The sequence below is a fragment of the Myotis yumanensis genome, unplaced genomic scaffold (genome assembly GCF_028538775.1).
Source record: "Myotis yumanensis isolate MYYU_CA2020_CCGP unplaced genomic scaffold, mMyoYum1.0.hap1 SCAF_7, whole genome shotgun sequence".
Classification (NCBI taxonomy): domain Eukaryota; kingdom Metazoa; phylum Chordata; class Mammalia; order Chiroptera; family Vespertilionidae; genus Myotis; species Myotis yumanensis.
In genome coordinates, this window is record NW_027223758.1 from 44122205 (window position 1) to 44134776 (window position 12572).

Sequence of the window (12572 nt, forward strand, 5' to 3'; positions counted from 1 at the left end):
CACAGTCCCATTCATTGAGTGAAACTACAGAACGGGGACCACAGGACCGAAGTGTTGCAAGAGCCTCCAAAGTCCTATAGCATTTCCAGTGCAGTAACCATGCATGGCCAACTTATCAATCATTACATCAACTTTTCAGCAAACTTAAAATTGTCATAAAGTTGCTGAAACTCCAAAACTTAATTTATTATCAACACTTTCTTATTTTAAAATGCTTAGGCATCTCCATTTTTTTAAGATATGTTTTTATAGATTTGAGAGAGGAAGGGAGAGAGAGAGAAAAACATCAATGAAAGAAAAACATCAATTGGCTGCTTCCTGCACTCCCCAGCTATTTTTTCCAGTCAATTTTGTTCTCTTATTTTCCTTCCCTAGATAAGACACAGCTGAATTCCTCCAGGCAGCAAAATCAAGCACAAAACCCGGAGATGTGCCCTGACTGGGAACTGAACCGGTAACCTCTTGGTTCATGGGTTGATGCTCAACAACTGAGCAATACCAGCTGGGCTTTAAAAATTTTAGTGGAAAGTGTGGGTTCTTCTTTACTCAACTTGTTCCTATTCTCATGTTGGGGACCTACACTTTACAGAGTTCATTCCTATTTTCTATATTTCTCAGGGCAAGGAACTTTAAAAAACAGCAGTAAGTTTAGGATACTAAATGCGAAGTAGAAAAACGTTACTTATTCATCAACCTATATTTGCTCTTTGATACAATCATGTTCAATGAATATTAGTTCTTTGTAGGCAGACACTGTAAACATTTGAATGAAAAAAATTCTTTCTATTTGAAAATTCTTTCTATTTGAGATCATATGTTAGGACTAAATTGAAAATTTATTTCTGACACCTGTTCATTATCCATAATGAGATTTTGGTGCTTTTCCCTCCTAGCTTCATTCAGACATGGACAGGGGCGATGGATCCATCAAATACATCCTCTCCGGAGAAGGTGCAGGCATCGTGTTTACCATCGACGACACCACTGGGGACATTCATGCCATTCAGAGGCTTGATCGAGAGGAAAGGGCTCAGTACACTTTAAGGGCTCAAGCCCTAGACAGGCGGACAGGCAGGCCAATGGAGCCGGAGTCAGAGTTCATCATCAAAATCCAAGACATCAATGACAATGAGCCCAAGTTTCTGGACGGACCTTATATTGCCAATGTGCCAGAAATGTCACCAGTGGGTAAGGTGCAATTCACTGATTCTCATAGAGTGATTCCTCTATAGAAGGTCCTCCTGTCTAAATACAGAAGAGAAGATTGTGCAGAATAGCCCACAAACTATGAAACTGAACCAAAAGCGACAATCAAGTCCTTAGGCAGAACACTACCTAAACACTGAAAACAGTCATAGTAAAATATAAAATAAATAACAAGGCTAGTGTTGTTATTCAGTTCTAGTTCTTCAAAAACAAAGATGGATGGATGGATGGATGGATGGATAGATAATGTTTGGTTCATAAAAGCAAAGCATTTTGGTATAATTAAAAGAGTAATGAAGAACCAAAAAACTGTGTTGTCCTTGCTGGTTATTAAGAATTTAAAACATAATTGCCATCCCTAATTTCCAAAGAGGTACAAGATAGGAGTTACGGAAGCTTGACCTAGAAAAGGACCCATCCAAGGAAGCAAACATAACATTAGCAAATGCTTTGAGATTGCCCATTCGGGATTGTGTCCAGCCTTTAGCAATTCAATCTGAACAGGTTTCCACACTCTCTCTTCCTCAGGGACCTCTGTTATCCAAGTGACAGCCACCGATGCTGATGATCCAACCTACGGCAACAGTGCTCGGGTAGTGTACAGCATTCTTCAGGGCCAACCATACTTTTCTGTGGACTCCAAGACAGGTATTTGATGCAACAGTCAAGTCAGGGGTGTTTGGGGTTTTTTTTGTTTGTTTGTTTTTAAATATATTTTATTGATTTTTTACAGAGAGGAAGGGAGAGGGATAGAGAGTTAGAAACATCGATGAGAGAGAAACATCGATCAGCTGCCTCCTGCACACCCACTACTAGGGATGAGCCCGCAACCCAGGTACATGCCCTTGACCAGAATCAAACCCGGGACCTTTCAGTCTGCAGGCCAACGCTCTATCCACCAAGCCAAACCAGTTAGGGCAGGGGTGTTTGTTTTATTCCCTAATAATTTATAACTGCTACTATGACAGACCCAACTCTCCTTTCAAGGACTCTCCAGTGAGTGTAATAACCAGAGAAGATTGTTATAAGCTTTGGGATTAAGACAGCAAAAAAAAAAAAGAGGGTAAGAGCAGTGCGGTGCTATGTATAGACAGTGTACAGAGCATGATTGGAGAGACCAAAAGGCCTGCCTACACATAATTACCTTCTCATTAGCCTTCAAAAAATCCTATGGTTGTATTTATTACCAGGGATTAAGGTCTTTTATAACGCTAAGAACTGAGAGGATTGACACATTAACCTGGCTCAATATAGAACCAGAATCATTGATTTTGAAACTAGAAAGAACCCGTAGAGAATTCATCCAATCTATCACCATTCACTTACTAGATAAGAAAATTGGAAATTAAGACCTAAAAATGTGCTTCTAGTTGTAGGCATGTCCCCTGACATGTAGTCTGATTTCTTTCGACTGAACCACCCTGTACTAAGCAGAGAAAAAGGCCAGAATGAATGGACGCTGGTTTAATAAGGGAAAAAGGTGCAGAGCATAGGATGTTACCCCTTCCTTCCCCCCCCCCCCCCCCCCCAGGCAAAAAAAGCCATGTGCTGAGAGGAAGCTCTAATACAGTGGTTCTCAACCTTCCTAATGCCGCAACCCTTTAATACAGTTCCTCATGTTGTGGTGACCCCCAATTTCATTGTTACAAATCGAACGTAATCAAAGCATAGTGATTAATCACAAAAACAATATGTAATTATCTATGTGTTTTCCAATGGTCTTAGGCGATACCTGTGAAAGGGTCGTTCGACCCCCAAGGGGTCGCGACCCACAGGTTGAGAACCGCTGCTCTAATAGGAAGAACAGCACAGAGAACTGGGTGGGCAAGGAGCAATGTGGCAAAAAAGGACAAATTAATGGAAGCTTGGTTTCCTTTTGTTTTGTTTTCAGCTTAACTGAGAGTTTTCAATGCAGAATTTGTTTTATCTGTGAAGAAGCCCCTTTAAATACTTCTGAATTGGGCAGAATAATGAGTATATCCTTATCATCTTGAACTTGTGCCAGACTTTCTCCCTTTTAAAATACTTCCATATCTGAGTCTCCAGATATTCCTGTGAACTTGTGAAACATATGGAAGTACTGTTATTCCCATTTTACATACGAGAAATTTGAGGCCCTAAATAACAAGGAACTTGAGTAAAGAAACTTACAGCCGCAGAGGTAAAGTCAATGGTGCATGCTCAAAGTCATCTCTTTATTAGAAAGAGAAAAAATGCATTTCTATTAGCAACCTGATACATTTTTTTTCTCCCCAGAAGTCCTAAGGGGAACCAGGCATTCAGAAAATCATATCATAAAAGTAAAAAGTGAAAGACTGTAAATTAGTAGGAGGAAATAAAAAAGATTGTAGTTAAGGCCTTCTATAAAGCAGTAACTTTAACAATTCTAAACATGGGGAAGAGTATAAGGGTGCCACAGGGAGGGAAAGTATAGACAGGAAGAGGGTAATGTGTCCTTTATATCTTAAGAGGAGCCTTACATTATTTTGACAGTTCCCAGGGGGAATTTTTAGTGTTAAGGTCAAAAATACATGAAAAGATAGTTATTGCTGTGCCCATAGGGCATTTTAAAAAAAGAAAAAGCTGCATATTTCACTTTAGAATGTTGTTACTAAAATGCAGTATATACATTGTAAGAGTTAAACTTTGCACTGGTTTATGGTCCCAATCCCTTCCCTTAGCATGTAAAGGTCTATTTAGCCAAGGGTCATGTTGTAAACTTGAAGTAAACAATTCCTGGATCTTTGCCTAGGGCTTAAAAAAAGGTAGATAAAACATGACCACACATCCTTGGCAGGATCAAAACACATTTCACTGGAGTTTGATTTAGACCCCTTTAATGAAAGTATTAGCACTGTGCAATGCTGCTTCTTACTGTCTGGGGAAGTTCATTTCTTATGCGTGTTCAATATAAACAACTCACAGAGCAACTTTCATGTCCTAGCTCATGGAATTCAATGAAGCACAGATGCTAGCAGTATATAACAAAACAGAATGAATATACAACAAAAGGAAAATCAAATTAGAATTCCAACCCTGCTTACAGGTATTGGGGAGGCAGGAAAAAGGAGACTAGGAGTGAGTTCCCTAAAGAAGAGTCATTCATTCTACAAGGGCTCTCGGGGCTGAAAAAGAATTGATCTAAAATCACAGATTTGTGGAAGAGATCAACCAATGAACTTGTATGCATATATGCATAACCCCTGGACAGAGACAATGGGGTGATGAGGACGGAAGTGGGGGGGTTGGAGGGGTGGTTGGGAGAGGGCTGGAAGAGGTTAATGAGAGGTAGGTTAACAGGGAGAAAAGGAGGACCTATGTAATACTTGCAACAATAAAGTTTTTTTAAATAAATTAAATAAAATCATAGATTTGCAGACACATATAGCTCTGTTTTCTGGGCCCTAAGCCCAGTTTCCTTTAGGGCAGTGGTTCTCAACCTTCTAGCCCTTTAAATACAGTTCCTCATGTTGTGACCTAACCATAAAATTCGTTGCTACTTCATAACTGTAATGTTGCTACTGTTATGAATCGTAATGTAAATATCTGATATGCAAGATGGTCTCAGGCGACCCCTGTGAAAGGGTCGTTCGACCGCCAAAAGGGTCTCGACCCACAGGTTGAGAACCGCCGCTTTAGGGAGATGGAGCTTTCTGACAGCGCCATGACTGCTAGCTCAAATCTGTCAGAGAACCGTTGCTGCCACCTCCTGTTACATCTCAGTAAATGCAGACAGAGGAAATCAGCCCTCTGCTCTTCCCACTGGAACTGCATTTATTCATCATTTGTGTAAGAACAGCACTTTCTTGAAGCTGGGATTCTGACATCAAGTTCAATAAAATACAGGTGACTTGCATCTCGACTCTAGATATTAACAATGCACAAGGGAGAAACCTAGAACCCAATCTTAAGAACTGGATTTGAGGTTTTGTTTTTAAAAACAAAGTCATTTCACCCTAGCTGGTGTTTCTCAGTGGTTACAGCATCAGCCTGCACCCCCGAAAGGGTCCGAGGTTTGATTCCCAGTCAAAGGCCCATAGATGGTTGTGGATTCCCTCACCATCCCTAGTCCAGGCACATGTGGGAAGCAACCAGTCAATGTGTCTCTCACATCAATGTCTGTCTGTCTCTCTTTCTCCCTCTCTCCCTCTCTCCCTCCCTCCCTCCCTTCCTCCCTTCTTCCTTCCCTTCCATTCTCTCTGAAAAGCAAAAAAATATCCTCAGGTGAGGATTAACAAAACAAAAAAATTAAAAACCAAACAAAATCAGAAAATTTCTATCCTACAGGTGTAATTAGGACGGCACTCACGAACATGGACCGAGAAGCCAAAGAGTACTATGAAGTGATTATTCAAGCTAAGGACATGGGAGGGCAGCTTGGAGGATTATCTGGGACCACAACGGTCAACATCACCCTCTCAGATGTCAATGACAACCCACCCCGCTTTCCCCAGAGTGAGTATCTAACCAATGAGAGTACAGGTTCTCAGGCCAGAGGGGTCACTTGTTACAGAGATGAAAGAGAAAGACCTGGGTTCCTCTTTAAGTTTAACTATTCATGGTTCCTGCCCTACACTTATCATGCAATTCTCACATAACCATTTCCCTTCTCTGTCCCATAGCACTAAACCAGTGTTTCTTACTTTTTTCACTATCACCTCCCCAGGAGCTCTTTTATACTTTTTTTTTCCTAATTGTCATGCCCTGCCCCTTCATAAAATTAAATATGAATTAAGTTTTATTGGGTAATTGTGAGCCATTGTATTATCTAAGGTTTTTTCAACTCTCCCTCAACAAGAACCAATTTCTGTCCCCTAGGGGGTTATACTCTCGGCCTAGAATGCACACAGGAAACTAAACCAAAGTAGTGACCCACCTCACACCTAACCAATCAATTCACAAGCAGGTATGAAGTACCTGCTTTGTAAGGGCATTGGGCATGAGGGGCACAAGATACTTGAAACCCAGGCCTGGGTTTCTACACTCATCAAAAGTTAACCAAGAAGCAGCATTTGCTGTACCACTTGGTTAGGGCAGAATGAAGCCTTCACAATTAACTAAGATGAATAAAGGCTTCATAAAAGGATGAGACCTCAACAGGGGGCTGAAGAATATAAAGCATGTAAACAGGCAGAAAGGAGAACATTCCAAAAGGGAGAAGCCATTCATTCAAACATTATTTGGTTTAGGCACTCTTCTTCGTATGGGATATAGAACAATACATAAAAGAAATGAAATCTCTGCTCTCCTAGAGCTCATTCAAATAGAAATCTGAATGTAAGGATAGAAATGTATATAAAGACTTGGAAATAAAGTTGCAAGTATAATTTTATGTTTAATGAAATGAAGACCTGTCTTTTGTGTTTCAAATGTGTTCTATGTCCAAAGGAAGTCACAACAAGTTTTTGAGCAAGTATAGACAAAAAAAAAAAAGCCTAGTTACAGAGCCATGCATAGGTTGGCAGGGCTGGAAACTAGAAGCAGGAGAGTCCATTAGAAGGCTTTGAGAGCGATCCAGATGTGAAGCAATAAGGACTTAAGGAAAAGGCAGAAGGAGGGAACTGAGACAAATAAGAAAACATGGATTTCTGCTTCTTGATTTCTTGGCTAGCCAAGTGGGCCACCACCAATGTTTTTTCTATCTTTCTCAGAAGGAATTAGCATTTGGGGAAATAGTTCATTAGGAAGAATTGAAAGACTGAAAAGCAAGATACTTCTTACCACTCTGAAAGGAAGATTCACTGAGATAAGAAATAATTTTGGGCCTGGCCAGCATGGCTCAGTGGTTGAGCTTCAACTTATGAACCAGGAGGTCATGGTTTGATTCTCTGTCAGGGCACATGCCTGGGTTGTGGGCTCGATTCCCGGTGTGGGTGTGCAGGAGGCAGCTGATCAATGATTCTCTCTCATCAGTGATATTTCTATCTCTAGCTCCCTCTCCCTTCTTCTCTGAAATCAATAAAAATATTTTTTTTTAAAAAAGAAGAAATAATTTTGGTTTTGTCCTAGCCTACTCTTCAGATTACAGTCAAGTTACTTTGGCCCCTCCTTTCCAAATGTCTAGTACAGTCTGACCTAATACCATTTGCTTAGCCTCTTCGGATCTCAGTTTTCATCTGTAAAACTCAAGTTTTAGTTGTTGAACCAGGAGAAAGATGTTTAGTACAGCATGCCTTATATGATGGGATATTGATGAGGCATTTCTTATAGTGGCAGATTACAAGACTGCAGGTTCTAACCTTTCTTCACAGAACATTATCAGATGAGTGTATTGGAATCAGCTCCTGTTAGCTCCACTGTGGGGAGAGTGTTTGCCAAGGACTTGGACGAAGGAATCAATGCAGAGATGAAGTACACTATTGTGGATGGAGATGGTGCTGATGCCTTTGACATTAACACAGATCCCAATTTCCAAGTTGGCATCATAACTGTGAAGAAGGTAATCCAAATCATTTTAATGGAGTCTTTGAACTGTATATGAGATGTTAGCAAGGGCTGTTGTACTATTAATATGTATTACTTCAAATCCTATGATAAGCACTCTTTTCTACCATTAAAAAAAAAAAAAAACCCTTACTCCTTTTGCTTACATGTAAACACTAGCTGTGTCATCATTTTACAGAGAGGGTATAAGGTCGTGATCAAAATAAATTATAAATATGTCATTTCTCCTAGCTCACTACTTAGCCACTTAAAAAACTGTTATAGCTTAATTCCCTAATGATGTTAATGACTTAATATTTGTATTTGAATAACTTATTTTTTACCACAGTATGCCATAAATAACAATAAAGCATTTATGAATCAAGAAGTAACATGTAGGGATTTTTAATTGCTATTTAAAGATCCACAGACACTAATTAGACCTGGAAAAGCCTTATCAAAGATAGCTGCTAAGTGAGATTATCCCTTAAAACTCCTTTGCTTCATGTTGTTACCAAGTTTTCTGAGTATAAGCTATCAATTTTGTGTGTGTGTGGTACAAAGCACATATGAGTGAATATCTTTAGATGAAAAATAAAACTTTTTTAAATTAAAGTTTTAACATCTTAGTAAATATATATCTAAGGAAATACATTAATGCAAAAACTCTCTTCTATTTTAAATACATAAAAAAAACCCAAGATATCTTAAATTATCCATTCAACACATATTTGTTGAGTGTCTACCTATGTGCCAGGTATTACTCTAGGCATTTAACGTAGAGAGTAAATAAAATAGCCAAAAATCTCTGCGCTCATGGAAGAGGAAGAAAATACTCAAAAGAGCAAGTAAGTCAATAAATTAATATATTAGAAAGTGTTAAGTGCCAAGGGGAGGGGTAGAATAGAACAAAAGTGGTATCAGAAGAGCCAAAATGACTTTAAATTTAAATCAGTTGGTTGGGATTGCCCACTCCCCACCCCCCCCCACCCTCCCCCCACCCCCGCCGCTCCCAGAGAAGTGATGTTTATGCAAAGACTTACTTACTGGGAAGAGTTACAGCATCAAGTTGGGCAGGTTGACAATACACAACCCTGGGAGATGCCCTATAAATGACTTTTGGTAAGAACTGCACATGACAGCCCGGAGATAAGGAAATGAGAATGAAGATATTGAGGAAAGGGGACAACAAATACAAAGGCCCTGAGGCAGGATTTTGCTTGGTTTGTTTCAAGAACAGGAAGTTTGATAAGACTGGGTGGAGGAGAAGACTAGTGGAAAATGAAAAAATTCAGACAAGTAACAAGAGGGCCAGATTGTGTAAGACTTTATAAGCCGATGTAAGGACATTGAGTTTTACTCTGAGAAAAGTGGAAACAACTAGGGGACTTCAACAAATGTGTGACATGATTGAACTTTCATTACAAAAAAATTATTCTGTAGGTTCTGTTGAGAAAAGAACATGGGGCAAGGGTGGGAACAGAGAGACCAGCTGAAAGGCTGCTGCAATAATACACATAGGAGAAGATGGTGGCTTAGCCTCGGGTAGTAGGAATGGAGGTGGTGAGAAGCAATCAGAATCTGGATATATTTTGAAGGTAGAGCCAACAGGATTTCCTAACAGATTGAATGTGGATATGAAAGAAAGAGAGGAGTCAATTGAGCAACAAGAAGAATAAAGTTGCCATTAACTGAGATGGGAAGTCTACAAGTAGAGAAGGCGGCAGGGGGTGGCAAATGTTGTATTAAGTTCTGGACATGATACATTTGCAATGCCTGTTAGACACCAAGTGGAGATGTGTAATAGTTGTTGGTTACAGGAGTCTGGATTTTGGAGAATAGTCTTGGGCTGGAAATATTAAATGTGAGAGTTATAAGCATATAGATGGTTTTAAAGAAAATAATATAGTATGATATTCCAAGGGACTGAGCACAGATGGAGAAGACAGTGAAATAAGCCCTGCAGCACCACAGCATGATGAGGTCAAGGAGAAGAGCAAGGACAAACAGGGAGACTGAGAAGGAAAGACCAGAGAGGAAGGATGAAAATCAAGGGAGGGTGGTGTCCTGGAAGGCACCAAAAAACTATTTCCAAGGGAAGGGAATAATCACCTGTGACAAATGCTTCTGCATGTCATATAAGAACACTAAAATTGACCACAGACATTAGGAACATGGAGGACCTTGACAAAAGTAGCAAAGTTGTAACTTACAATGTAGCACAAGTTAATGTGTTTAGTAACTTTATTCTATGTTGTTCCATAGAGTTGAATTAATGCTGCTTTAGAAGGGAAGAATTTATGTTTGTCCTGTTTTATTTAAGATGCAATAAAATAAAGCAAAAGAACAAATACATCCAGCATTCCACTAACCAGAAATCTTTATAACCCGCACACAATGACCTCAGAACAGTGCAAAATGCTGAGATTAAATAAATCTGGAATCATCAAATAAATCTGGATGTAATTTAAATTTTTATAGTTTATTTTATTCTCATTCTTTGAGAATTAATAGCATATGCTACAATTATAAAAGATGACTAGAATACCAACTTAGTGCATGACATAGGATTCAGAACATTCCCTAATACATGATATGGCTCAAGTTAATAGTTAATAATACATCACTTATCATGACTGGTAACTGTAAACAAAATAAATGCTCAAATTTTTTAATAACTGTGGATCCTTTAATGCAAAAATTCCCTTTAAAAACTAAGCAATCAGAAAAAGAGCTTTTGGAATTCTCAATATATTTCAAATTTTATATTTTAAAATAATATAAAAGATAATTCTAAATAACAATGTAACAATATTAATTTATATCAATTTATTATAATACTAGCAGCCCAGTGCATGAATTTGTGCACCTTAAAGGAACCGTGGGTTACAAAGCTGCTGTGGGCACAGGGGCGGGGGTCAGCCCATCCCCCTCGCCCCCACCCAGCCCCTCCCACCTCGACCCCTGGTGCCCTGTCTGCCAACAGCCCCGCTCCTGCCACCACCACTCCCATGCGCTCTCAGTGACGGCCCTGCTCACACCCGCTGACAATGCGAAGCAATTGGGGCCAGTGCCAGCAGTGGTGCCAAGTGGAGCCGGTGCTGTCAGCAGGTGTGAGTGGCAGCTGCTGCCCCAATCACCCCTCAGGAGCAGGGAGAGGTGGAGAAGCGATTGGGGCTGGCAGTCACTGCTTGCACCCATGGATGGTGCCGAGCAATCGAGGCTGGCGCTGGGCACCAACAGTGGGTGTGAGCGGGGCTGGTGCCAGCAGCAGGTGCAAGCACCTGGTGGGACCACGGCGCACAGGAGCAAAGAATTTTCAGTAACCACCAGAGGCTCGCCCCGATGACAGCAACCGGCACCCCGCCTTGATCTGGCGCCCCCGCTGACCTGCTCCACCATCCCACCGTGGCTGACGTCCACCATGCTCCACACGTGCCCCCTTGTGGTCAGCACACGTCATAGCGACCGGTTGTCCCACCATTTGGTCTATTTGCATATTAACACATTGTATGTGGGAAACGTATTTATACGTTTTACGTTGACTGTAAGTAGTAGAGCCACCTGTTAGCACGCGATAAAAACTACCTGCAAACAATGTGTTAAGGTTTTATATATAGAGATAGCTTGTATCTTATTATGAGATATTCTTTTAAAAATATTAACTATTACAATTTTATATCTGAAAGGAACCCCAAAATGTCATTTCTCCAGCTCCCTTACCTAGAGAAAAGATTAAATCTCACAAGACAAAACACTATCTTTCATTGTCATTACTAAAACATGTTTAATCAAAACAGATATGCCGAAACCAGCTTGGCTCAGTGGACAGAGCGTTGGCCTGCGGACTGAAAGGTCCCGGGTTCGATTCCGGCCAAGGGCATGTACCTGAGTCGCGGGCACATCCCCAGTGGGAGATGTGCAGGAGGCAGCTGATCAATGTTTCTCTCTCATCGATGTTTCTAGCTCTCTATCTCTCTCCCTTCCTCTCTGTAAAAAATCAATAAAATATATTTAAAAAAAAAACAAAAAATAACAGATATTAGTTTTGCCAACGTCATTCATATTTCTTTTCTGAACTTATGAGGTGACAGAAAATGAAATTAAGAAAGAGGTCAATAAGTTGGGTAGATGGACAAGTCAAATATAATAAACTAGAGGCCCGGTGCACAAAAATGTGTGCACTTGGGAGGGTCCCTCAGCCTGGCCTGTGCCCTCTCGCAGTATTGGACCCCTCGGGGAATGACCACCTGCTGGTTTAGGCCCGCTCCCTGGGGGATTGGGCCTAAGCGGGCAGTCAGACATCCCTCTGGCAGCCCGGGAGCCCTCGGGGGATGTCCACCTGCCAGCGGGGAGCAGGCCTAAGCTGCAGTTGGACATCCTTAGTGCTGCTGAGGAGGCGGGAGAGGCTCTCACCACCACCGCTGTGCTGGCAGCTGGAAGCTGGCAGCTGGCAGCCTGGCTTGTGACTGAGCAGAGCTCCCCCTGTGGGAGCACACTGACCACCAGGGGGCAGCTCCTGCAATGAGCATCTGCCCCCCTGGTGGTCAGTGTGTGTCATAGTGACCAGTCATTCCCAGTTGCTCTGCTGTTAGGGTCAATTTGCATATTACCCTTTTATTATATAGGATAGAGGCCTGGTGCATGGGTGGGGGCTGGCTGGTTTGCCCTGAAGGGTGTTCCGCATCAGGGTGGGGGTCCTGCTGGGGTGCCTGGCCAGCCTGGGTGAGGGGCTGAGGGCTGTTTTCAGACTGGCCACACCCCCTTCAGGGTGGGGGTCCCCCCTGGGGTGCCTGGCCAGCCTGGGTGAGGGGCTGATGGCTGTTTGCAGGCTGGCCACGGCCCCCAGTGGGGACCCTCACCCCATGAGGGTGTGGCCATCCTAGGTGAGGGGCTGATGGCTGTTTGCAGGCTGGCCACAGTCCCTTCAGGGTGGGGATCCC

At 41.7% G+C, this 12572-nt stretch overlaps 1 protein-coding gene across 2 annotated transcripts in view; it reads left to right on the forward strand.

The window, feature by feature from the left end:
* The window catches only part of CDH20 (cadherin 20), a 206940-nt gene that overhangs the window by 157696 nt on the left and 36672 nt on the right, over window positions 1–12572 (forward strand). For both annotated transcript variants that reach the window (XM_070420392.1, XM_070420391.1), the window contains 4 exons: window positions 894–1188; window positions 1735–1854; window positions 5494–5661; window positions 7458–7645. In XM_070420392.1, the coding sequence (XP_070276493.1) occupies window positions 894–1188; window positions 1735–1854; window positions 5494–5661; window positions 7458–7645 (771 nt within the window). The remainder of the gene's footprint in view (window positions 1–893; window positions 1189–1734; window positions 1855–5493; window positions 5662–7457; window positions 7646–12572) is intronic.